General features: G+C 55.8%; 9 protein-coding genes across 9 annotated transcripts; 5 read left to right on the top strand and 4 right to left on the bottom strand.

Moving 5' to 3' along the window:
- Positions 1-430: 430 nt before the first annotated feature.
- Positions 431-3,606, bottom strand: HETIRDRAFT_305827 (uncharacterized protein; the record flags this gene model as incomplete). Its single annotated transcript, XM_009542387.1, has 4 exons — positions 431-810; positions 860-2,726; positions 2,776-3,069; positions 3,118-3,606. The coding sequence occupies 4 exons, from the start codon at positions 3,604-3,606 to the stop codon at positions 431-433; spliced, it is 3,030 nt and encodes a 1,009-aa protein (XP_009540682.1).
- A 222-nt stretch (positions 3,607-3,828) lies between these two features.
- HETIRDRAFT_165558 (uncharacterized protein) lies at positions 3,829-4,017 on the top strand (the record flags this gene model as incomplete). The annotated part of the gene is made up of 1 exon (XM_009542386.1): positions 3,829-4,017. The coding sequence occupies one exon, from the start codon at positions 3,829-3,831 to the stop codon at positions 4,015-4,017; it is 189 nt and encodes a 62-aa protein (XP_009540681.1).
- A 1,037-nt stretch (positions 4,018-5,054) lies between these two features.
- Positions 5,055-5,403, top strand: HETIRDRAFT_166199 (uncharacterized protein; the record flags this gene model as incomplete). Its single annotated transcript, XM_009542385.1, has 2 exons — positions 5,055-5,225; positions 5,287-5,403. 2 exons carry the CDS (start codon positions 5,055-5,057, stop codon positions 5,401-5,403), a joined length of 288 nt encoding a protein of 95 aa, XP_009540680.1.
- A 767-nt stretch (positions 5,404-6,170) lies between these two features.
- On the top strand, positions 6,171-8,356 carry HETIRDRAFT_145128 (Metallo peptidase 24A). Its single transcript, XM_009542384.1, has 12 exons — positions 6,171-6,190; positions 6,250-6,297; positions 6,376-6,496; positions 6,595-6,733; positions 6,818-7,116; positions 7,184-7,329; positions 7,386-7,482; positions 7,541-7,707; positions 7,771-7,823; positions 7,889-7,997; positions 8,057-8,137; positions 8,209-8,356. Exons 3-12 carry the CDS (start codon positions 6,376-6,378, stop codon positions 8,269-8,271), a joined length of 1,275 nt encoding a protein of 424 aa, XP_009540679.1. The 5' UTR covers positions 6,171-6,190; positions 6,250-6,297; the 3' UTR covers positions 8,272-8,356.
- Positions 8,357-8,691: 335 nt separating this feature from the next.
- Positions 8,692-11,308, top strand: HETIRDRAFT_58654 (Esterase/lipase/thioesterase; the record flags this gene model as incomplete). Its single annotated transcript, XM_009542082.1, has 7 exons — positions 8,692-8,938; positions 9,128-9,258; positions 9,320-9,611; positions 9,677-9,757; positions 9,813-10,034; positions 10,091-10,377; positions 10,436-11,308. The coding sequence occupies 7 exons, from the start codon at positions 8,692-8,694 to the stop codon at positions 11,111-11,113; spliced, it is 1,938 nt and encodes a 645-aa protein (XP_009540377.1). The 3' UTR covers positions 11,114-11,308.
- A 2,474-nt stretch (positions 11,309-13,782) lies between these two features.
- On the bottom strand, positions 13,783-19,193 carry HETIRDRAFT_456619 (uncharacterized protein; the record flags this gene model as incomplete). Its single annotated transcript, XM_009542383.1, has 5 exons — positions 13,783-14,565; positions 14,628-16,631; positions 16,742-16,951; positions 17,028-19,034; positions 19,098-19,193. The coding sequence occupies 5 exons, from the start codon at positions 19,191-19,193 to the stop codon at positions 14,107-14,109; spliced, it is 4,776 nt and encodes a 1,591-aa protein (XP_009540678.1). The 3' UTR covers positions 13,783-14,106.
- A 148-nt stretch (positions 19,194-19,341) lies between these two features.
- HETIRDRAFT_241567 (uncharacterized protein) lies at positions 19,342-20,217 on the top strand (the record flags this gene model as incomplete). The annotated part of the gene is made up of 2 exons (XM_009542382.1): positions 19,342-19,585; positions 19,682-20,217. Coding segments are annotated over 2 exons (780 nt in total), but the record flags the coding sequence as incomplete, so codon positions are not given.
- A 580-nt stretch (positions 20,218-20,797) lies between these two features.
- HETIRDRAFT_447368 (uncharacterized protein) lies at positions 20,798-24,023 on the bottom strand (the record flags this gene model as incomplete). The annotated part of the gene is made up of 6 exons (XM_009542381.1): positions 20,798-21,425; positions 21,490-21,665; positions 21,730-22,813; positions 22,869-23,731; positions 23,796-23,943; positions 23,992-24,023. The coding sequence occupies 6 exons, from the start codon at positions 24,021-24,023 to the stop codon at positions 20,798-20,800; spliced, it is 2,931 nt and encodes a 976-aa protein (XP_009540676.1).
- A 1,292-nt stretch (positions 24,024-25,315) lies between these two features.
- On the bottom strand, positions 25,316-25,678 carry HETIRDRAFT_307860 (uncharacterized protein; the record flags this gene model as incomplete). Its single annotated transcript, XM_009542380.1, has 2 exons — positions 25,316-25,414; positions 25,469-25,678. Coding segments are annotated over 2 exons (309 nt in total), but the record flags the coding sequence as incomplete, so codon positions are not given.
- Positions 25,679-25,838: the final 160 nt, after the last annotated feature.

Below are 25,838 nucleotides of genomic sequence, written 5' to 3'. Positions count from 1 at the left end.
TTCTGTCCACCTTGACCTCGGTTGGCCCTAGTGGATCGACGTTGGGCCTCCATGATTGGAATTGCATCTGCTGCCGGCCGCTTTTTTTGCCTTCGACTTGGTTGAGAGGCAGATACTAGAGAATCAAGGGTAGTCAGAGATGCGCGAAAGGGTAATACATAGAGTAGTCAGCACCTGCGTCAATGTCCATTGACCAATCCATCGTAGAATTCACTGTGCGATCTGAGAACGATAAATAGCAATATAAGGACGGACTGAAAAGCAGATGGAAGGACAAGAGATGATTGTGAGTCTTAAATATTAGATAGAACTACAGTACTGCTGCACGCGACATGAAACAGAAGAATGGCAACAGCCTGTCGATTGAACACTGCAGTGCGGTTTCTTACTATACATTGACGACATGGCGGAGAACAGCATGTGAAAATGACTAAGTCAGCAGGTTGTAGATCTCCCGGTTAGCATACTTATTAACAAAAAATTCGCGAGTGAAATGGAAGCTATTCTGGGCAGTCAAGCGAGGATCAGCCTTGGCTCCATAACGAGGAATCAGTTGAACCGGTGTACGTATCTGAGACAGTGGAATAACATCACCAAGCAGCGAGCTGTCCGCACGAACGGCACGCTTCACGATGTACATTCCCAAGCTCGCCTCAGGTGACAGGTGGCTTGTCCCGGAAGCTGCAAATGACGTTTGTGGAACAATATCAAAGCGGTGGCCGTACATGAGGTATGGGTGTGGGTGTGGCTGCGACTGCCCCGTGGAGAAGATCAGACGGAAGATAAGGCAAATTGACACAATAGAATGACCTTGAAGGAGTCATCAGCACCAAGTTTTATGACGTGAGCAGAAACCAACCTTCCATTGTGGATAAAGGAGGCCAAATGGCATCACTTGTGTTGGCAATAAGCGCGGTGTCACGCCTGCCGAATGGCCAGTCTGCCGATCTTGGACTCGCTTGAATATTGTAAGGATTTGACATCTCATGCCCTCGCAAGGGCTTGACCTGCACATAAGCGTGTGTCCAAACGTCAACATGCGAGAAAGGAAGCAGGCAATTTGGTTGTGAAATTCGACGTCCACCGATAGCATGCACTTGCTGTCCAGCCTGGAGCCGCAGCACATAGTCCGCAAGGGCAGGTCGAAGGTCTGGAAGCTGGAAGGAACTGGCGAGATCATCCACGGAGACTGCAGACAAGCATGGTGTACGATTAAGGTGAAATGCGGTAGATGGCGTCATGAAGGTGCGAGGAGAGCCGCTGGTGGTGTCGATCCAAGATTTCCACATAAGAATGATTGCTGCCTTTGCAAACAGGTCCGTACAACGTCGACGAGGGCCGGTCAAGTTCTCTACAGGATTAATCACTGATTTCCAAAGGTTTTCATCATCATCGAGCTTGTCGTCATCAGAGTCATGACCAGAATCCTCTGACACATGGCTGCTACTGAAAACAGCGGCAAGGTCAATTCCCGCGGACTTGATAGAAGTTGCAAGATCAAAATGACGACGCCGCTCTGCGCGATCCATAGCACGACAAATCTGTGAGTCAAAATCACGATGGTTGCTTGCGCGAAATGGCTCCTTCACAACTTCAATGTGCGCGCGCTCTGTGACATCGGCAGTCCATTGCATTGGCGCTCCCATCGCTCTGATACTCGGTACAACACTCTGCATTAGCTCAAGTTTAGGGATGTTCCAGTGCATGATCGCCTTCCACTTGCCACGTCTTGCGCCGGCATCAACGATAGCATGTTTATGATGGTGAAATTCAGCTAGCGCATCCGAGATTCGACGTATGATTACCTCGTCAATCTGGGGGGCTTGAGCAAGGTACCGAAAGTCCATCAGAGCACGGATTGCGACAAGAAAGCTAGGTGGAACAGCTCCTGCGATGCAAGCAACAAAATAACGCTGTATATTGCGCTGTTCTCTGCCAGTGACCTGTTTTAATGTGGAGACACCATTTTCGAAATGTCGAAATCCGACTTGTGGCTGGATGATGGAAAAGCGAAAGTCCAATTCGGAATCACCAATGGTATTTCGGCACCAATGAACGTCATGATCAAGGAACTGTTTGTGCCATTGATGGAGCGGCTCCGGCGTGAGAAACAGAGAGGGGTCAGACCGTGCCCAGTCCAACCAAAAAGGGGAGTCTACGCCATTCAATTTTGCAGCCTTCGCAGCTGGTACATATGCCTCAAGATCCTGTGGATTAACACGGCTGTTCAAGTCTTGAATCTGAGCCAGCGTAACTGACGCAGTCCGAGAAAGGTGACGGAAGGGATCGCCGAGCTGTTTTGATGACACAATCGTGACCGGTGAAGACTTTCCGCCCACAGCAGCAAGTAGCTGACCTTCTGGGTTATCAATGATATATGCGGCTAAAGGAGTAAAACAAAAACGCGAATAGCCACGAGGATCTGTCATCATACGGCCATATCTTGCGGCTATCTTCAAGTCCTCAGTGACGATGCTCAGACACTGATGAACTACTCGGCTCTCCAACGTCCCGCGAAGATTTTTGGCGCATAGAAATTTTGGAATGGGAAGGAGGGCAAGGAGTAAGAATGCATGATTTGACGCTTTCATGCGAGTGCCGGCAAAGAGATTCGCAAGCGAAAGAAGGAGCGGGTGAGCCGATCGATTGCCTGTTCCAGCAGTGAGCGTTGTCTTATCTGACGAGAGAATAACGCCAAGTAACGTTGCGCCCTCGGGTAGTGTCGACTGTCGAAAGTTTGAGTAAACGGAGTACCACAGGTAGAAGATCACATACCTGAACATCCCAAGCACGGTCGCCAGTCATGTACTCGCTGAAAACACGAACAAGCCTCTCTGCGCTCTGGTAGACGTGTCGAGGCACATAGTCAATGCTATTTGAAAAGAGGGGGTTTGAGAACAGTGCTTCAAGACAGAGAACACTGTTCCTCCGAAACAATGTCATCGGCTGCTTTGTAGGGTATCCGGGCTGAGATATGGGCTCAGACGTCCAACGAGGAGCTTCCGGTAGCAGCTCGATCTTTGCACGGAGATCTTTCATTGTGCGAAACGAAAATGGTCGAGTTTTGACCTAATGAGTTGATCAGCTTCATATTAAACCAGAAGAGGTGAGACGTACATAATTTAATGAGAGAAACTCGTCCGTTTTTGCAACAGACAGACCAGATCGGAGGAGAAAAGAGGCCATCTCCCAGTCGTCCTTGTTCGCAAAAGGGTAGAATATGTTGTCAACTCGCTTTTCGGCATGGATGTCGGCATCAAAAGTGTCCATAAATGTGGGTGCTTGACCGTATGTTTTTCCGGCACCTGGAAACAAGTCCTCGGCTAGAAGTAATGGGTTTGTTCGGGCGGTGTCTGGACATGAGGACACCTCGGGGTACTTGTCCCAATCAGCAGCCCAATCAATATCCATATCATCTCCGATCCCTGCAAGTGTCGGTCCATCTTGAGTCTGCCCAGCAGCGCAATCAGCAACATCCATGGCAGCAACCATACTGGCAAGCTCTGAGAGCCAACCGCTGCAAGGGGATTGTCGACCATTGAGATGTTTGACGACCCGCACCTCAGAGACAAATGTCTTGCCGCATTTTGGACAAAAGGCAGGCATCGACGAGCGTTGAACGTGAATGTTTGAACGTTGAACGTTGAACGTTTGAACTTGCAGGTGAGTAACGTGGCAAGTTGAAATTAGTAAGCGCATCAATCTTTCTGTCCATCCTCATCCTCTCGCGCTCAATAACGATCAACTCACAGTACTCTCACAGTGCTACGAAGACTTACTGGACAAAGATAATACATTCGACGCCTTCCCCAGAGTTCTCCGTATGCGATGCACGCATGTGCGATGCCTGCTACGACATCATCTACGCCTGCCCCACCACATGCTCACTCGCTCTGTGTCCGTACACCTCTCCCTGAAGCTATATTGGTTTCTACTTTCCCTGTTCGTTTCTGCAGCAGCTCTGGACTCACTCCCCCTGATAGACAGGCTATGTTGTCACCGCCACCGCCGCCCTGATGACAATAGATCAGCAGCTCAGCTACCGCTGCAAGCGCAACGACGACTACGACGACGCCCTCCTCTGCAAGTGGAATATAATGTAAGTGTTGATTCGGCTTGGTATTGTCACCTAACTGGCTCAACGACAATCGCACTAGTAAACAGCCTGCCCTTATGTCACTCTCGGAGATTTCTGCCTACAGTCACACTAGTGAACAACTTCAACTGGCCCTTGTTATTCTTTCGAAGACTTCTACTTACAGTCGCATGGAGGCCATGTTGGAGGTCTGCGACATTCCCTTGTCTCTCTTTTTGTTTGTCGACACAGCTACTCTAAATTGTTTGTACTTCTCCGAGAGTGCCTCACGTGAAAGCTCCCTCTATAATACTGCTCAACCTATCTCTCGACCCTACACAAACAAAGATAAGATTGATGTCAAGTATGACAAAGATGATAAGAATCACACCAATGTATGCTTAACTAGACAGACCCGCAAGGAGACCTGAACTGGCTAGCTGCTTTGGGGAAGACATCATAAAAAAGCGACTATCTGACCAGACCCACCTTTCTGTACAGACGCCTCGAATGACATAAGCATCTAGGAGTAGCTAGGGCAGCTGGGGCAGCTGGGGCTCGGCTACCAGTTTGCTGATGTAGACTACTCAGATGTGCATGTCGGAGTTCTTCAAGGGCGGAGCCAGATACTAGCCGGACCGGCAGCCGCAAGCGGCGTGCAGCGGGCTTGCGCGGCATCTCTCGGACAATCCAAAGTGCCATGTCCCTTCTGCACTCTTGCTCTCGCTCACAACTCATGGACGCCTTCACCATGCTCTCTCGATGAATCTGACCTTGATGGGCACGATTGTCACGGGGCATTCATGCTCTGCATGCAGTACCGATTCCTAGACGATCTTCAGGAACAGCGGTGGCAAAGCTCCGCCGGATTTCTTCAACTTTGCTAAACAGTGGCACATGTTGAACCTTGAGGCCACAAAGTCTGAGCAACTTGACCGCTCTCTTACTCAGGTGTTGTAACTTGATATCTGTCACCAGCATGACAACCCTCTCTATTCCCGACATTACTATCACTCCAGCGCTTCCTGACGAGGACAGTCGAAGAACATGTACTACACCGTCCGCTTCTCTACCGGGATCTATCATACACACCTTCAGAGACGTTCTGAAAGAGCTTCACCCTCGATGGAGTGACGCAGACCTCATCATTGTCAGTTTTTTTTTTGCCCATCAACTGTTGTGATTGATCGTCATCGCTATATCACTTATAGACGGAGGAAGAACTCGCGAAGGCTCCGCCTATGTCCAAGCTTCCTCGCATACTTCCCAGGAATGGAATGCCATCACCGCCATGTTTGCAATACGGTCTCCCTATCATGCTTGAATAGATAGTTTCCTTTGTTCAGTCGCACGATCCAAATATGCAGGTCATTGCCAGTTTGGATCGTCCAGTTACGGAGCCGAAAGACTGCTCGTGGACTGTCTCGCTGTAGACAGCGGCCTACCAGTATATTTGCAACGCGTGGCAAACGGGCCCGGAACACCTTTCGTCTTGTGCATGCTCGACAACTATTGCATCAGGAGATGCATCGAAGGCAAGCAGATGCCTAGAGAAGAACATATACGCTCGTTACCGTTGTCTTCGGTGTCGTGGACATGAAGGCTGACTGTCTTTATCGATAATCGCTAGGTCGGCTGCAAAAGGCTATCGGGGTGGGTCCCAAGGTTTTGCCGATGTGGTACATCACTGGAGTACACAATGAATGGGAGTACCGATGACTAGCTTCCGATTGATTACCTGTCCTTCATCATGTGTACCCATCGTTCCGCGCGTCTGTATTCTTCTTTCATAGTCCGCTGCTAGTATCCTTGCACAATACAGACAATACCCTTCAAGTCAAACTTTGTTTTTGTAGTAGTTGAATATCCTGCAATCGATACGAATCGCAATGCCTCAGCTTCACCGGCCTGAGTGTATTCGATGAAAGGCCGGGCTTGTCATAACAGCCAAGCATCTGAATTGGAGGTTAGTACTGTCAGTGGCGGGGTCGAATTCCGATGAAGTCTACGCAGGTAGTATGCAGGGTCCAGATCGAGTGAAGCGAATCCTTTACTTGCCTATTCTCGACACAACTCTCGCGTCACCTAGTCGACTGACATCACAAGGAATAAGAGGTTCGTCCCAGTTTCATTCCTTCACAGGCTAGTAGTTCAGCTTCAAGTTGGTCCCTCAGAAGTAGCAGCAGCCTCGTTCAATAAAATTGGCCGGGGCTATACTCGCGGTGAGTAATAAGTGTACCAGAAAAGGCAGACTGATATGTAATGCTCGAAACTTGACTGCCCACTCACACACCTCTCAGATGTCGGACGGCAACGGGAAACTCGTCGAGGTTGTGGTGGACGAAAAAGAACTCGTACATGGCCAGGTAGAAGAAGACAATGACGACGATATCGAAGAAGTCGGCGATGTTGTAGCAGGCGGTCAGCATCCGATCTCTCCCTAGACGCCCCTTGATCGCACGCTGAGGCAATCCTTTCAACTTTTCGCTTTTGGGTGACTTGCTGGATCGGACACAAAGGAGAGGGTAAGAAGAAAAAGAAAAAGAAAAAGAGTAAAAAGAAGAAGGTCGAGCAAAGCGATCCTCCCCGTGTCGGCTTGTCGAAGATTTTCCCTGACGGTCATTTCCCTGAAGGCGAAATTCAGGAATATAAAAACGAGTGCGTGCTATCAATCCTTTTTCATCTATTTCGTTCTCTCCATACTACATGGCTCGTGCGCGATGTTGATGGGACTTGCAATAGCAACGTATGGCGTACGACCTCAGAGGAGAAACGGTACAATGAACGCCTAGCAATGGAAGATCCGGAAACCACATATGACAACATCCGCCGTGCTGCCGAGGTCCACCGTCTTGTGCGAAAACATGCGCGCAAGTTCATCAAGCCGGGTATGAGCATGACAGAGATTGCAGACAATATCGAGAACGGGACCCGTGCGCTTGTTGAAGAGAATGGGCTCGACTCAGGTATTGGCTTCCCTACTGGGCTAAGTCTGAACAATTGCGCTGCGCACTACACGCCAAACGCCGGCGACACTATCGGTACGTCTACCATGGAATTCGAAGCTCCTGAGTGTAACTAATCCACACTGGGACGGTTGGGACTTAGTCCTGCAGAAGGAGGATGTGCTGAAAGTCGACTTTGGAGTGCATGTCAGGGGCCGAATCCTTGATTCGGCATTTACTCTCACTTTTGAGCCCACATACGACAAACTCTTGGAGGCTGTCAAGGCTGCGACGGATACCGGCATTCGGGTACGAGTATTGGCCCCACTTGTCACAGCCCTCCGTTCATCCTTTCATTCATGCAGGAAGCAGGCATTGACGTGCGACTAGGCGAAGTTGGAGCTGCTATCCAAGAAACGATGGAGTCATATGAAGTTGAGGTCGGCTCCAAGGTCTATCCTGGTTCGTTGCGCCTCGGGATGCTGACCGGGATGATATCTCAACTGATCTGCCTCTGCAGTGAAGGCAATTGAAAACTTGAGTGGGCACTCCATCAACCTGTACCAAATTCATGGCGGGAAGTCCGTGCTTTTGGTGAAAAACGATGATCAGACTAAGATGGAGGAGGGTGAATACTTTGCCATTGAGACATTTGGGTCGACTGGTCGTGGTCGTGTTGTAGAAAGCGTAAGTACCAAGCTGATCATGCCGAGATTCCTCTCGCGCCGTATCCTGACGATCCATATGCAGGGCGACTGCTCACACTACGCTAAGGTGTTTGATGCACCACATGTTCCTCTTCGGTAAGACCGTGTTGGTGATCAAAGTCCTATGTCATTGATCGTTCTGCATCTCCTTGATTGCATAGATTACAATCGGCAAAATCGTTACTCAAATCGATCACAAAGAATTTCGGAACTCTGCCATTCTGCAGAAGATACTTGGACCGTGCTGGAGAGAGCAAGTACTTGCTTGCTGTGCGTCTCCTTTCAGTTTAATGCCATGCACAGGATTTTGACATGACCCGGTCTGGTAGCTAAACCACCTAGTCGCGCAAGGAATCGTCCGGGACTACCCGCCTCTATGTGACGCGCGGGGGTCCATGACGGCACAATTTGTGAGTGACGCGCCTATTACAGTGTTCCGTCCTAATGTTCATCCACGGGCCTTCCGCTCCTCGTGATACAGGAGCATACCATTTTGCTTCGCCCCACAGTGAAAGAAGTGGTCAGTAGAGGAGACGATTACTGAGCGGGATTTGTACACGAGGTCGACAGCTACATCCTTGTGATATATACGGAAAATCTCAGTATGTTCTTGTATCTTTTCGGTGCACAAAAAGGGGTCTCTCAGGGGGGGATGGGCAGAGGACCGCAGTTGGAGAGACCACCTGGCCTGGCCGCGCAGCCGAGTGACATCACGAGGTCACACTTTCGGCTCGTGATATGTAAGATTTGAGATCTGTTGAGAAGCTTTTACCCCAGAACCACGTCCTTTTAGTTCTCTCTCGTCCCCTCCTCTCCTCTTCTCTACCTTATGGCCTCTCCCGGTCATCTATATCTTAATCGACCCCACGCTCTCCCCGCACAGCCTATCACCTCACTCTTCTACACGCCTAGGCTTGCTTGAAATTCTTTTACGACCACGTTCTAGACTTTGCAAACGCAAAATATGCTGCCTTGGCCCTTCTCTCGTGTCGAATCTGTTCCAGTTCTACAAATTGCACCTGCTCAGGCCGTTGTTACAGGCTTTGGTGTACGCAAACGTCGTTTATCTTTATCAGCCTGGCTGCAGCACTACGAGAAGCCGGGTGTCGCTCCTCCGTCTGCGCGAGTAGATCCTTTGCTACAACAACGGGAAGGTCATGGCATTGGTATCTGGGATGCGTGTAAGCTTGGTGCGGTCGTTGCCTTGAAAGGTGAGTTAAGATGGGCGTTTCAGATCTTGCATGTATTGGCGCTGTGTCTATATGCGCCTATTCACGCGCATATATGCACTCATTCGCTCGGGCTTTGCCAGCTTCCCATCTCGTTGCGACGCTTTTGTTTAGAGCAAGCGACCTTTTATTTTCTTTGACGGTCCTTCGTTAATATATCTTATAATGCAGTGACCGAGATGGCAGGAGACGTGCTGTCTCATCATATTTGGGGCCCGCGAAAGAAATCGTGGGGCATACAGATGACGATATTCACAAGCCTCATGCGTGACGCAGGGCGGCATTCTGATCTCGTTGACATTGTATGTGATTTCTCAACCTGAATTGTAGTGGCATCTCACTGTGCTTCGTCACTGTCTACAGGCTACAATTCGTATGTTTATCGCTCTTAGCAGACTGGTTCCTTTACCACCAGATGCGCTGGTGACTCCTGTCACTTTCTCTGTCAAGAAACGCGGTCTTCGTGGGATTTTGACACAATATGATGCCCAAGAAACCGGGTCGCGTGAGCTCTCAGGCGAATGGGTGGTCAGTAAGACTTTGTGGAGACGTCTACAAGCGGAGTGGAAGGCTTCACGGGCTGCGCCAGGCTCTCACCCACCTACCACACCCCACAAGCAGCGAAAAGAAAGAGTGATTCTATACCTGCACGGAGGTCCGTCGTCGTTGCTCAATTAAACAATAGTGCGCGGTCGCTCAATTTTTGTAATGCTCTGAAAGGCGCATACTATCTCTTCAGTCCTTCTACCCATAGAGGGATCACTATACAACTGTCCAAATTTGCTGATGCGCGCGTATTCGGTACATCTCATCGTACTTTCCAATTCCGTTCAAAAAAATAACAATAACTTTGCAGCAATCGACTATCGGCTGGCTCCTGAAACACGATTCCCCGGGCCTTTACACGATGCGGTCGCCACGTATTTCAGACTCATTGATGACCTTCACATTCCCCCAGAGAATATCCTAATAGCCGGTGACAGCGCTGGCGGCGGTCTTTCTCTTGCCTTACTCATGTACCTTCGAGACAATCGCTATCCTCTGCCTGCCGGTGCTATACTCATGTCACCTTGGGTCGGTCAGTATCTATATTATGAATGTTGATTAGTATACACTGACTTATACAACGCTTAGACTTGACAATGAGCTGTGATTCGTGGGATAGTAACGCACAGTATGATATCGTTCCTTTGCCCACTCCTGGAGATGCCCTGGATCCCATTGCTTGTTATCTGGGTCCGCATATGGAAAGATACTTGACCCATCCATATGCAAGCCCATTGTTTGGCGATTTTAGTGGATTGCCGCCCATGCTCATTCAATCTGGTGAAGCGGAGGTTTTACGGGACGAGGTTACCCTTTTGGCCCACAAGGCATCCCTCGCAGGCGTAGAGGTAAGGCATGAGCTCTACGAGGACGCAGTGAGTTCCGTTTATCACACCTTTGAAAGACGCTTGACCAAATTGAATCGTTCCCTAGACCCATGTTTTCCAGGCCTTCCCCTTTCTTGATGCCTCGCATGAAGCGTTTCTCTCCTGTCACAATTTCGTGCACAATGTGCTACCTCTTCTACAAGTTCAATCACCGCAAGTCCTCCACATTTCCGCTCAGACAGAGTTGACGCACGAGATCGACAACGTCATGGCAAGAGTGGTGCGAGGCAATGGAATGGAGAAGGCATCTGCCAGCATCAACGACTCATCTACGGATGACAGTATTTCAGGCAGCGAGCAAGATATCGGCGACGAGATTGTCCCACGCACGTTAAATCGAAGTTACAAAGGCCCCATGGAATCGGAATCGGACTCGGATGACGATGAGCCATCGCTTTCTAGTTTGAGATCACCTGGTTCTCCAAGGCGAGATCGGGTTCTCGTCGGTCGACACCATACTGCGATCAGATCTGGAAGGCGAACTTCGTTCCACACCCATCGCCACGTCCGCCTTACCTCTCTCAACATGTCGACGATGGTACCCGCGCCCACGCCAACAATCCGCTCAAGCTCAAGTCATCCCAATATCCACTCGCTGTGCCAGCAGTGGGAGCGCTCTGGGCCTGCAAACGTGACGACGACATATGCGTCACAGTCGGCAGAAGATGGTGCACGGAATCCCAAACCTCGATTTCACCGGTCCTCGTCGTTTTCTTATTTCTGAAAATTTGCATGATTATCACGGGCGTGTTCCTTCAGTGTTGACATAGCGTGGTGAGATTTGAGCGGGCTTCTCATGATTTCCATCTTTCCTTCGCTGTTGCTTTCTGTATTCTTCACGAACAGACAGTGATCACAGAAGACAAGCACCTGTATTTCTAATTACTGTACTAATATTACCACATGAGGAATTTTCGAGAATTTCTCGCGTTTCTACCGCATACTAATACATCATCATATCACTCAATTGTGGAACATCTCCACCACTTCACCATCTCTGTAGGCCGCACGGTCACGATATGTTGATATCGAAGTGAGGGATTCGCCATCTTGAAACAGACTCTAAACACAACTCATGTCGCGACCTCCAGTGCGCTGGATTATCGGAACCAGGCGGCGAACACACGCCTAAGTGCGCTGGACACTCTCCTGGCATCCTCTGGCCCTGGAAGCACTATCACTAACTGCTTCGAGCAAGTAGATGAAGAGATTGTTGCGTTGCTGTCGGTATTGGCCTCCGTTCGCACACGGCGAAACAGATTGCCTACAGCGGCACGTCTTCCTTCTGAGCTTTTGGCACACATCTTCTCCTTTTTGGCGGCATGTGAGAGACCTAGACGTCGGGCACCAATCAAACTAAGATGGATCAAGGTGGCCGATGTCTGCAGTCGATGGCGACAGGTTGCTTTAGACAATCCGATGCTTTGGACGTATATCAGCTTCGATATCACTCATGAATGGTATCATGAGATGGCACAACATGCAAAGCTACTACCTTTGGTACTCCAGCACGCATATATGGAACAGATAGACGACGGCAACTTCGAACTCCCTCATTCTCATCTGGAGCGGACAAAGGAACTCTATTTAGCAGATATGGCCATGGGCTCCCGCGTTGCTCACGCCTATACACTTGCGACCTCTGCACCATTGTTGGAAAAGGTTTAGTTTACTCACGACGAGCTCGGATGTGTAGACCTCCCTGAGAATCTGTTCGATTTTAATGCTCCCCGCCTTCACACAGCCATTTTCCGCGGATTCATCGTTCCTTGGACCTTGCCGTTTGGAGGTCACGTTTAAACGATCGCACCTCTCCAGCGAGGACATGAGACCCTTCATCCCTTCAGAAAAAGCATTCTTCGATCTGCTGGCGAACATGCATCGTCTAGAATATCTATCTATGTAGGAATGCTTCCCTGAGGGGCGAACGAAACGGCTGGCTGTCGAACTCCCACGCCTATCGAATCTCACGCTGAAAGGCGATTGGACCGACGTGGGCTACGTTCTCAAACACATACGAGTCCCCAGAACGTTGACCATCCATCTTGCCAGCTAGAATCTCAATCATGAGCACGACGGTTTCACCGACGTGCTTGTTCCCTTCCTCAAGGCCCATAGCGGCAAGACGGGCGACGCAGCACCGCTGTGCACCCTGCACATGGACGTCAACAATGCGTCAGAAGAGCCGTACATCGAGATCAAAGGGTGGACCACATCTGACCCCGCCGGACCGTCGCAGAACACGACCTCGCTGTCCCACAGAGCGCCCTCGTTCTACGTTCGCCTGGCCTACTTCCTGTACCCCTTGCCGTTCAGTCTCGATGGCCCAGCGGCCCTCGCCGCGGTCCTGTACGCACTCTCTATTCACGCGCTGTCCGCGCTGTCCCTCGCATTCCGCGCGCGCGCCGGAGGACTACCGCGAGGCCCTCAAGCCGCTCGCAGAGGGCCGGCTCTTGGAGGACATCGCGTGCACAGCCGATGCGTGCCGGCTGTTCTGCGCGATGCTCGCGCGCACGCCCGCTCTGGAGGGCGGGGAGGACGACCCACCTGTCCTCTTCCCGAAACTTCGGTTCGTCAAACTGTTGAAGATTTTGGAGCTCGGGGAGCTGCTGTTCGACGCCGTAAACGCAGGTAGTCGGGTGATCCCTGTGGATGAGCTGATAGGGGCCCTCGAGCAGCGCACTAGGTTCGGAGCTCCTTTACAGCGCCTTGAACTTCACTTGGCTCGAGGTCAAGCTGAATATCTGGATCGACTTGGTGCAGCTGTTCCGATCTCGGTTTTTTATAGTTGATTTACGAGACACCAGGGCTCCGGTGTAAAGTAGTCGAAAGCAGGACGGGGAGATTCGAGGTATCGGTGTGCCACATCAGCATGATGATGATGATGATGTTCCTCTCGGATTGTGTATGATGCCCACTCCACAGATACCAATAGAATATCAGTTGGCGACCAACCTTGGTTTAACTAATCGCAGGAAAGAAGGCCAACTCGCCACCCACCTGCAGTCTTTGTCGTTCAACTCTGAGCGATGAATCACACTCAGGGTAGCGCCTGCTACACGCTGTAGTCGATAAATTTGAGGACACGCCCTGCCCCGATGCGCGGCATGCACAGAGAGGACACAAATTGAGCAGACAGGACGGAGGACGGGGAGTGGCACACCTGGATGCCGGACCCAATGAAGTGGGATATTATTGATTTATTGATTGGGTGACAGACTTTTCCAGAGCATCTTCAGAGTTGCGTTGTGAGTAATGAACGTAACACTGATAACCGCGAGGGACACATGTCAAGGTCTGCTTTGGCATCCGTTCGTTCATTCACAATCGCTGCGCCGAGGGAGCAGTGTAATACAAACCGCATGAAGACGCACCGCGCAGCACGTTCTCCCAGACATGTCTCAAAAAAATCGATTCATTGCTACGACGCTAAGTGCGAGTACCGTTATTGTTTTCTAGAGGTAAAAAGAGTCGCGACTGTCCGTTTATATTGTACACCGTGCACCCAGAGCCGAATAAGAAGATACCAGAAGGATCGGGCGAGCATACGAGCAAACACTGATGACACACAAGAAAGAATAAAAGAAAAGAAACCTCAGAAAAGAGCGAACCGAATCAACGTCACCTCCTATTGGGACTGTACAACGTCCGCACCTAGCGCAGGTAAGCGGATTGACATGGGAATTTCAAAATTTATCATGGTGATATCGGCCGCGCTCACTCGTCATCAGAGCTGTCGTAGAGGACAACGTACTCGACATCGGGAGAGCGGCGCTGCGTCGCCTCGGGCGTCGTGCCGACAAAGTGCGAGCGGCTGTCCTCGAACACCTCCTCGTCCTCGTCCTCGTCGTCCGACGGCATCTCGATCAACGACATCGACGACGTCGCGTCGGAGAGCGTGTCTGACGCGGCGGACACGGCGGGCGACAGCGGCGCGGTCGTGCTTTCGTCGGGCGCGGGGACGCTGCCGGCCGACGCCGTGCGGGCGTGGTCCGGCGCAGAGCGCGGCATGATGATGGACGACGCGGCGAGCGAGCCCTCGTCACTGTTCTCGTCCTTGTGTGAACGGCTTTGCTCCGCGACGGTGATGTCGACCCATATGCTGTGCCCAAAGTGGGTACCCTGGCCGTCGCTCAGACGCCAGTAGCCAATGTACTTCCTCGGGACGTCAGGAGCCTGTCGAGAAGTGGAAGAAATCAGCGCTCATCGTCGGGAGAGAATCCAGGAGAAGGACGTACCTTCAGATCACCAGTCCATACATCGACCTCCTCGCCTACATCCACGCTGCCGACCTTGAACCGCGCACCCTCCTGCTCGCGCGCGCGGGACTGTTCGTGCAACTTCCCATCCGGGTGCATCCGATCGCCTGCGACGAACACGAGCTCCGTCGTGGCTGGCCACGCCCGTGGCCCGTTATTGCGCATGCGCCACGACTTGACGAACTCGGCGCCTGGCGGGAAGACCGTCCCGTCGGGGATGTTGTTGTCGGCGACGAACGCGGCACGCAGGGGCTCGTGCGCGGTGATCTCGGCGACGATCGTCGACGCGTCGTCCGTGAACAGGCTCGTGGGGCGTGAGTCCGTTGCAAGACTCGACGGGTGCGACGTGTTGGACCTCGAAAGGATTGAGCCACCCTTGACGGTACTCGTGCGGCGCGAATCAGTCAGCAGGTCCGAAAGGCGGCCGTGGAGCGTGGACCGGAGCGGCGTTGCGATGCGGGAGAGCAACGGCTCGAGCGCAAGGGGCGAATCGCCCTCGCTGCGTTCATTCGCACTTTCTGGCGCCGGGGTTGCCTGAGCGGTAACGACAGGGGGAGAAACCGTCGGCACCTCCTCTTCGGCTTCTTTGGCCTTCTCCACCTGCTGTGCCGGAGGGAATACAGACACATGGTCAAGGAGATGCTGGAACCTGGACTTGATATCGAACATCCCGTCGAAGTCCGTGCGGTCGACCATCGGCAGGAGCGGTGGCTGCGAGCCTGCCACGCCCAGAGACATCGGCCGAACCTCGTCCTCATCAGTCTCGGACCCTTCCTTTGAAGATTCCGAGAAAACTGGCGACTTGGTTGGCGGCGTCGGGAGGCGCCTCCCCAAATTCAGTATCTCGACGAGCTTCTCGGTGGTCGCCTCGACCTCGACCATGAACCCAGAAGAGGCTGGCTTCGCGGTGGATCGAGAATCGGAAACATCCTCTAGCTCTCCCACATCCCCCTTGCTGGCCTCGAGCTCAATGAGCGGCTCGGGACTCGGAATAGATACTACGATCGGGCGAGAGACACGCGGCAGGTAAGGGATTGAACGCGTCGTAGAGACCGCAAATGTCACAGGGCTCATCGGCGATGGCGTGGGGCTGGTCGAGCGCGGAGGCTGGGCCTGAGGCTCCGGCGACGGGGCATAGATGGTCGTCGTCGGCGAGCGCGAATAGTAGACCGGTGATAGGGTACGGATGGATGGCGTCGGTGAGCGTGAGATGGACAGCGGCGACGGAGCGCGAGGCGTGGTCATGAACAGTTTCGCAGCCCCTGCGACAGGCGGGGGCGACACGACGCGGCGCGCCCACCAGCGCATGTCCCATATGTCATGAATCTCTTCTTCCATGAGGGCCAACAGCTCCTCTTCTTCGTGAGGTGCCGCTGATTCCAACCCATAAGACGGGAGATAAGACAGGTCGGGGAACGAAGGCGGCATAGTCACCGTGGGCGCGGGCTGAGTGACTATAGACGACGCAGGCGGTGCCGTAGGCTCCATCACATTCTCGGCGAATGTCTGCGTCTCGACGTCCTGGGGACGCGAATCCCAGCTGAGGACGTTGCGCAGCCCGTGCCCAATGGGAGCCCTATTCGTGGGCGGTGGCGTCACGGACAGAGACATCCCAGGCAGATCCGGGAACGGCTCGCCAAATCTTTCCACTGTGGGCCACGTAAACACGTCGAATGGCGTTGTCGGCGGCAGCGGGGGGACGGGGATCGTCGGGGCAGCGGGGACCGTGTCCCACTGTGAGGCAGGGAATGCGGTCGGAAGAGGCCTCCTCCCGTTTTGACCCGTGAAAGTGGGAGTGGCGAGACTGGGCTCCGCTGGCAAGGAGGATAGGCCAAGATTTGGCTCCTGACGCCGCACTACAGCCGGGATCACGGTGTCTGTGGTGCGAATCTTGAGCAACGGATGCGTCGGTGGGTGCACCGGAATAGGGTGCGCCTCGCAAGCCGCGCAGAGGTCAAAGTCGGGGCAGGCGAAGTGCATGCACTGGGCAATGGAGGGAAGAACACAGTGAACACCATCAGCATGAGTCCACACGCAATGTAAAACTCGGACGTGTATTGAACTGTGGAATGAACATTGAGCAAAATACTTACCTTGTATCTAATCCCATATATCACCTTGTCGCATTGGTTGCAGCGCGCGGGGTGCCTATCGACCATCGCATGCCCGGCAACATCCGTCATGCGGGGGCGGATCAGGTCTGCAGGATCCGCGACGCGCACGAAGCCGTGGCCAGGGTGCTGCTCTGTCATGATACGGAAGCACGACGCGCACGTATCAAAGTCAGGACAGTCCAAGCATTTCTGAACATAGGCATAAAAGAATAGAAAACAGTTAGCACCCATCGCTACCATGCCACAGTCAAAACTGAACACGCACGTAGCGTAAGCCCAAAATCTTCGAGTCGCATATATCGCAGACCGCATTATGCTCGGTCATTCTCACATTCTGCTGCTCCTGGTGCGAGTGCTCCGTCTCCCTGTTCGCTGACTGGCGCGCGGCCATAGCCGGAAAACCGGAACGCCTACTGGCATCCGCGCGATGACCGGTGGGTTGCACCCTCGTCGTCGCCGGAGTGTGCGTCCGCGTACCCTCGCCTGCGAACACCGTGTGCATCCACACGCCTCCAGGCTCCTCAATCGCGAACATCTCGTGCTCCGACATGTGCCCGAGCTCCATCCCGACACCTACTCCACGCGTGAAACACTGTGCACAAAGGTCAAAGTCGGCACAGTCGAGACACTTGTGGCGCACGCCGATAATGGTGGTGTTGCAGCCGTCGCAGATGATGTTGGCATGCACCGCAGGCGGGCGGGGTGTAGCAGCGCTCTCCGCGTTTAGTGTCGAGGTGGATGTAGTCGCCTCGACTGCGGTGGCAGTCACAGACACTCCAGCGGAAACGTTCGACAAGACCTCGGCATCTACATTCACCGTCTGCGCTGCTTGGCTTTCGCGCTCTCCCGTCACCTTGACCGCAAAGTCTTCACCAAGTGCGCTCGACACGGCCCGGTTCAGATCTACGGAAAAGGTCTGCAATAAATCCCGGATCTCACGCTTGCCCCTCGTGATGTCACAGCATGCTTCCTTGTCCTTATCGACCGCGTTCTCCATATCGTGGTCGCGGTCTCCGCCCTGCTTGCCCAGCGGCTGCTGCGGGGTCGGTGGTTGAATGATAACGACGGGCGCGTTGGGCTGGTATGGTTGAGATATAATGTCGATTGGAGGTGCTGAAGAACGAGACTGTGCCTGCTGTGGCCCCAACCAGCGCGGGCTCCATTGTGTAACGGGCAGAGGTGGAGCGTAGACATGAGGGGATGTAAACTGAGGCACGCCACCCCAGTTAGCTGCTGATGGGCGGAAGGACGATTGGATGATAGGCGGAGGCGGGGCAGAAGCCGGCGGTACATTCCAGGACTCCGGTGCTTCCCAGCAGTCCGATGGCGGTGCATCCCAGGCCGAGGGCATGGTAGGTGGGGGCGCAGAAGGGGGCGGAGGCGTGCGGGGACCAAAGAGGCCGGGGACTTCGAGATGAGGGAAAGCCGACGAGGAGTAGGGCGTGTACGAGTAGCGTGGAGGATGAGGTGGAGGAGGCGGGTGACCGTGGTCGTGACGATGAGGATCAGGAGAGTATGGCCCGCGGAAAGGATGAGAGCGTGAACCGTGGAAAGGAGGAGGCGGAGGGAAAGGGGAATGGTGGTGATGAGGAGGTGGTGGGGGCGGAGGCGGAGGCGGAGGCGGGATACCGTGACCGTGACGAGGCGGTGGCGGTGGCGGAGGAGGACGGGCATGTCCCGGCGGCGGAGGCGGGCCCGGAGGCGGATGGGGCAAGTCTCGGGGCGAGAACGGGCGCGGAGTCCAATGCGGGTGCCGGCCCGGAGGTGGAGGCGAGGACGGCGGCGACGGCGTCAGGGTGGCCAACGGGGGCGGCGACGAGGACCCCTGAGAGCGCGCATCGTGCTGAGCGTACGGCGAGCGCGGGGAGTGGGTCGGAGCGTTGAGTGCGGCCAGGAGGGCTGCGCGCCTCTCGTGTCTGTCCTTCCTGTGATGGTGGTGATGGTGGTGGTGTGGGTGATCGTGGGGAAAGGCCCCGTTGAGATGAGCGTGCCTGTGGGCGTGGCCCCGCCGAAGAGGATCGACGTTGGCGGGGGCGGGCTCTGGAGGTGCGGCGGAGCCCGGGGACTTGTGGGGCGTCTCGTCATAGACGTTGAAGCGCAGAAGAGCGCCCGGCCATTCTTTGTTGGCGTAGGGCGCAACGTGAGCATCATACTCGGCGGGGGAGTGAGCCTCCATGCCGATGAGAATGCGAGAGGAGGGGCTCAGTGGATTCGCTGAGAAGAGGAGCCTGGAGAGATAGTACGAGTGGCCGATGGGGAACACTCGGTAGAGCTGTGGGGGCGATAAGCAGGCGTCAGGGGGCAATAGGGGGCGTGCGGGGCAAGGAAAGCATACCTGGTCGTAGAGCTGGTCGTAGGTTGGGAATGCAGACGAGTCTGAGAAAGCGAACCTGCGTGTCTCTGAGCGGTAGGTTGCCTTGACGGAGAACATGGCGGTGGGAGGGCGGTGGGGAGCAACCAGCGCCGGTAATCCCTCGCCTATAAGTATCCCTCCCCGCTGACGTAACCGGCCCCGTCTCCTCGCCCGTCCCTGCGCCGCAGCCATCCAACCCATGGCCTACGCCGACGCCGCACTCCTCCTCCTCACCGCCATCCGCGTCGACCCCGCACTCCTCCATGCAACCTGGAACACCGCAGCCAACGCCGGCATCGCCTCCTCGTGGATGCTCCTCCCGCTCCACCACGATCGCCTCCTCGCCGCCGCAGCAGCACACGGTTGGGACGCTGCGCGCACCGCGCTGACTCGCGACCGCTTCGTTCGCGAGTGCGAGTGCGCACTCGCCGCCTACGACGGCCCCGGCAAGGCCGGCCCACTGAAGGTGAGTCCGCGACACCGTCGCACGCGCGCTGCGGACGCGTCACCCCGCCTGCGCACTCGCCGACTGACTCGCCCTCCCACCGATCCCAAGGTCCGCCCAGCCCTCGCACGCGATGGCACGCTCACCTTCACCATCTCCCCGATCCCCGCGCTCCCCGCCGACCCCTTTGCGCTCTCCCTCATCTCCCACGACACCGACGCCCTCCCCTCCGCCCTCGCCGCCCCCCTCGAGCTCTTCCTCGACACCGCGCCGACCCCCGCCTCCGCGTACACCGTCACAAAGACCTCCCACCGCCCCCACTACGCCGCCGCCCGCGAGCGCGCCGGTCTCCCACCGCTCACCGCCCTCACCGCCACGAGCACCACGTCGCCAATCACCGCCGCAGACGTCATCCTCTGGAACGACGCCGGCCTCCTCACCGAGACCTCAATCCGCAACCTCGCCCTCTTCCGCCGTGGCCGCTGGCTCACCCCCACCGACGCGTCCGGCTGCCTCCCGGGCGTCGCACGCCGCTGGCTCCTCGCCAGCGGCCGCGTGCACCTCGACACCGAGCGCGTCCTCCGTGTGGACCAGCTCGAGGACGGCGAGATGGCCATCGTCTTCAACGCCGTGGAGGGCTGTCGGCTCGGCGTCGTCCATCTGTGCCGCGGCGCGGCCCCCGCGAATGGGAAGAAGAAGGCTGTGGCCGGGAAACACTCCGCGGGGGCATAGCAGAGTGTCATCGCCCTTCTTTCTGATCGATGGACGTCGGACCCAACTTTAAAACTAATAGATGGCCACTCACTAACGCACACTCACGTACTCACTCAGAGCCCACTCTCCTTGCACATAATGACACCCCTTACATACATACACCCTCCCTTACCTTTGTACCCCCTACTCACATGACTAACTCACCCAACCAACTACATTTCGGATAATTACATTCCAAGTAGATCCTACCTTCTGCGTCAGCCCCGTAATCACCCATCTTGCGTCACACATCCTGTCGTTCCCACCGCCGAAGTTGACTTTGTACTAGCCATGAAAAAATCAATCAACTGTTCTTCAGTGCACCAGTAGCGCACCCTGTCGAATCGAGAGCAACGAGCATCGATCGAGGAGCCGCAAGAGCGTGCATTTTGAGACCACAGAGTAAAAATCTAGCAACTGTGATGTACATAAACCATACGATACTTTTGCCCCGCCCGTCGCTCGCTCGTCGTTTTTCGGACGCTCACCCGACAACGCCCGCCGCAATGCCAACGCCGACGTCAACATCCATCCCTTCCTCCTCCACGTCCTCGCCCCCGTCCAGCCCGTCGTCCATCTCCCCCAGCACGTAATCCACGACATAGCTCTCCTGCACAAGCCGCTCCATCCGCGCCAGATGCCGCTCCGTATACGGAATCAGCGCCTCCAGCAGCTCCCGCACGCCCCCCTGCTCCTCCTTCCCTCCCCGCTTCCTGTTCCCCTCGCCCCCGTCCTCTCCAGACCCAGACCCAGACACAACCGGCGCACCCGCCCCCTCAAACGCGCGCACGACGTCCTCCACCGCGCGCAGCTTCACCACCGCGTGCAGCACACGTTGCGCGATCGCCGCGCTCGCCGCGCGCGCGTTCCAGTCGCGCACGAAGCGCAGCAGCCGTGCGAGGTCCGCCGGGTGCAGCGCGCGCACCACTTCGTCCACCGCCGGGTGCCCCGTCAGCGAGCCCTCTCCGCCCGCGCCGGGCTCGGACGCGGACGCGGAGGCCGCGACGTCGCGGAAGAGCGCGAGCAGCCGACCGGGCTGCGCAAGCGCGAGGGCGAGCTCGATCGCGCGGCGGTAGTCGTGCAGCGCAACGTAGTTCTGGAAGTCCTGTTCTCTGCTCGTGCGACGACACCCGAGAAGAACATCGAAGAAAGTCAAGGCAAAGGCGGTCAGCAGACGAACGAATGAGGATGATAGCGAAATGGCGTGACGCGTACTTGAGGACCAACTCTGCGCGCTCGCTCTCCCGCGCAGCCTCCTGCTCCTCGGTGCAGTCTTCCCAGAAGTTGACTACCGAGTCCGCTGCGCCCGAAACGATCGTCCGCTCGTCCTTGCTCACCGCGAGCGCCCACACCTAAACCCCAGCCCCAAAAACGCGTCAGAGACAGACGTCTATAGCCCTTGTGAGAATCAAATACCTTATCCTCGTGCCCATCCAGCGTAGCGATGCACTCCTCCGTCCTCGAATCCCACACTTTAACCAGCCCATCCGCCGCCGCACTGACCACCTGCGCTGGCCTCTGCCGCCCCTGGCCCTGCGCCGCGTCCGCGCCGCTCAGCCACTCGACCCGCAGCACCGAGTTCGCGTGCCCCTCGAGCACCTTCAGACACGCAAAGTCCTCCAAGCTCCAGAGGCGCACCGTGCGATCGCCGCCACCGCTCGCGAGCACGCGCTCGTGCCGCGCGAACCGCACGCTCCACACACCACGCTTGTGCCCACGGCACGTCCCCAGCAGCGCGATCTCCCCCCGCGTGCCCGCGGCCGCCGCGCTGAACGTGATCCCGAACACCTTCGCGGTGCGGTCCTGCGAGCCCGACGCGAGCAGCGCGCCGTTCGGCGAGACGTCGAGCGCATTAATGTCCTTCTCGTGCACCTTGTGCGTGCAGAGCGATTTGCACTTCACCGCCTCCGCTGCCGCGCCCCCACGCGAATGCGATGCGGGCACGGACGATAGATCCCACATCTTGATCGTCCGGTCCTGGCTGCCCGTGAACATGAACCGTGGCCCCTTCTCCCCGCCGTCCCCATCCCCGCCGGCGTCCCCGCGCGCAAACGCGAGCGCGCCGACGCTCTCTGCGTGCCCCTCGCACACCGCGACGCATCCCCATCCCCATTCGCCTTCGCTCGGAGCGGCAGACTCGGACGAGGAAGACGACACGGTAGGCGCCCACAGACGCGCCGTGCGGTCCTTCGCGCCGCTCGCGAACACCCGCGCGCCGGTGCTCGCGGCAAGGGCGAGGACAATGTCGGTGTGTCCCGCAAGGAGGCGTGCGTCGAGCGAGGATGTTGAGTATAACCGGATGAGGGACGAGTTGGTCGCGAGAGCGAGATGCGAGTGCGTAGATGCAGATGAGGAGGACGGGGAGTTCAGAAAGGCGGCATCGATGATTTCGTCATTGAAGCCGACGAGTTGGCGGGAGAGCGATGCAGTACGAAGAGAGTGGAAAAGTATGTTTTGGTCTGCGTGAATGGAGATAACGGTCGTCGCCGATGGGATGTGACTGAAATATCAAGTCGGTCAATACCACTGCAAAAATCAAAAAGAGGCAACCGTACATCACGTCCATGATCTGCCGTTGCTCTTCCTGCTCTGGTGAGGTCGCGGGCTGCTCCTCGCCAAGCACGCAGATCACGCTCCCCAATTTCCCGTCCCAGACCTTGACCACCCCCTTCTCCCCCGCCGTGTAGAACCTCAAGCTTCCCTTGCCGCCGCTCACGCCTTGCACCTCCTCATATTCTCCAATCAACCCCAGGGCCTCCACCCGCTCCAGCACTGTCACCGTCTTCGCCAGAACCGGACCTTGCTCCTTCTCTTTTCCTTTCCCCTTCTTCTCCTTCTCCTTCTCCTTCGTTTGCCCCTTCCCAAGGTCCCAGACCAAGACCACCGCATCGCGCCCACCACTGACCAACCACCGCCCGTCCTCGCTCACGTCTAATCCACGCGGCACGCTCACATGCCCTTCCAGCACCGCCTCTGGCTTCGCCGCCTTCCCGCTCCTCATCCCGTCCGCGGTCTTCGCGAGATCCCACACCCGCACGCGCGTGTCCACGCTCGCCGTCGCGAGCTTCAGCGCGGGCGTCTCGAGGCCCATGCCGAGGCCTGCACGCGGGAAGCTGAACGCGAGCGCGGACACGACGCCGCCGTGCCCCCGCAGGACGTGCGTCGCGAAGCCATGCGCGATGTCCCACACTTTTACGGTGCCGTCCGCCGCGCCCGACGCGAGGTACGTCGAGGTGGGGTCGGCGCGGCAGACGTGCACGGGTGCGTCGTGGGCGCGGGCAACGACGCGAGTCGGGTGGATGGGGGACGTCCGGGGTGACGTCGGGATGTCGTATACTCGCAGGGACATCGACGCGGTGAACACAAGAAGAACTGTGCCGGAGGGCGTTACGCACAGCGAGGTGATAGATTCTGTATCCTGCGAACGACGACACATCAATTCGTTCGCCCCCGTGGAAAAAAACAGTTTAGAACAGACGTACACCAACAAACCTCGCGATCTCTTCCCCTCGGTCCACATCCGTCAGGATGACCTCCTCGCCTACGCATGTGACTAGATTCCGGCCATCTGGGGTAGCAGCGACGGGCCCGCCGGTGTATAACGGCGCGATGACACGGGCCTTTTTAAAGCTATTGAAGATCAAGACAAGCGGCAGGAATATGTACGGGGATGCTTACGCGGTTTTAAGCTTGGATGTTGAGCTTGACATTATTTTACAGTGCCGCAGGCTGCAGCTTGCGGGTTCCGCATTTGGAAATGAAGTTTTGCGACGTTGTTTGGTGTTGTGTACCAAAGGCTTCCACCGATCGTATAGTCAACACCTCGGTGGCGGGAGCATCCTGCGTTCGTGGAAGCGGCATCTCTCGGCAGACATCATGGTAAGATTTTCTACATGCTGCTGGTTGCACGCGCTGCTGTCTGGATTCACTGATGCTTAACTTCTCGCCAGTGAGAAGGGAAATAATAATAGACCCGCTTCCATGATACAACCAGGAAAGGTACAATGCCATCGAAACAAACAATATGATATACAGGAACCAAGGCTCTTGAGAGAATACCTTTCACGATGAGTAGTTTAACGTTTGTGGGGCACCGGCCACCCATGATTGCCACACTTTACTACGATTCATAGTCCTGCAGTATCAAATCCCCCCCCTGTGGCGGCGCCGCCACTTCCTCCACCTTCTTCGTTTTCGCCTCTTCCTCGAGTCTTATCGCCTCCTTCTTCTTCTTGAATTCGATCACGGCCTGGTCCCACTCTGCCTTCAAACTGACCAACGCTTCCTCGGCCCGCTTCTGAAAATCTTCAGCCCGCCTTCTCGCCCTCGCCTCGTCGTCCACCAATCGTTCCGCCTCCTGCCTCTTCCTCGCCTCATCCTCTAGCATGCTCTCTGCCGTCCTGAGCGCCGCCCTGGCGCGCGATGCGTCTGCCTGCGCCTCTGCGAGCTGGTCCGACATGCGCAGCGACACAGACATGGCGTCTGCCGACTGTCTGCGGAGCCCCGCCATCTCGATTTTCATCCTGTCGAGCGCGTTGGACGGAAATTCTGGCAACTCATCGAGCATTTCCGCAAACCCCCGCTTGAGTGGGTGTCTACGTTCGGGGGACGGCAATCTGGGGTCAAGGTCCATGTCCTCCTCGCTCTCGTAATCATCGTCGTACTTGTTGTACTTGTCGGCTCGCAAGAACGTGCTGCGGAACGATCGGCCATCCGCCATGGTTTCGTCGTCTTCGTCGTCGTCAATCAACTGGTCCTGAGAGCTGGCGCGCAGGGCGGAGATCTTGGGACGATTTACAACCCGCTTGTGAAGCGCCGCTAACGAGATGGTGGCAATGGGTGGGTGATCGAGAGAGCTGGTCGAAGCCATGGCTCGCTCGCTAGGAATAGGATTCTTTCGTGGCCTTCCGCGCTTCTTTGGGGGTTGTGGGTCTCCGAAATCGTCGACCTGTGATTGGGGACGGCCGCGCTTGCGTGGTCGTTTCGTTCCAGGCGGGGCTTCGAGGTTCACCGTCCAGTACGACCCGAAGCCCGGGTCTGTAACAGGGCGAGGCTGCCTTTCAAACAACCTATTGAGCGACAAATGGTGTCTCACGGATTGCTGTTTCCCCAAAGGTCAGAAAAGAATCGATGTTGGACAAAGGGTGCTCGGCACCTTCCACGTTTGTCCTGCGGTTTTATAATACGGATACTTCTCCTCCATCGCCTTGTAGATGTCGCGGATCGTAAGGCGTCCCTTTGCACTGCCCAAAATTGCACATCGGAGAATCACTGGAAGGGTATGTTGTGGTCGCCCGTCAGTGTCAGGTAGGCATGAAAGGGTATTCGGGCAGCTAGGGTGTGGGTGATGGGGCTCGGCTGCCATATAGGGTCGGTCGCATGGTGTAGTCTCTAACGGACCGCTTGCGCTCGACGAGGGGGAAGACACGATTTTTATAGAGGCAGCGGATTGAATTTGCCTGTAGCATTATACAAGACACGCGAATAAATGAGCCTGGCGAAAGGGGGGGCGGTTGAAAATGTGG

This window comes from Heterobasidion irregulare, assembly GCF_000320585.1.
Source record: "Heterobasidion irregulare TC 32-1 unplaced genomic scaffold scaffold_01, whole genome shotgun sequence".
NCBI lineage: Eukaryota > Fungi > Basidiomycota > Agaricomycetes > Russulales > Bondarzewiaceae > Heterobasidion > Heterobasidion irregulare.
Note: the sequence above shows the minus strand (reverse complement) of the source record. Positions and strands in the feature narration are given on the sequence as shown.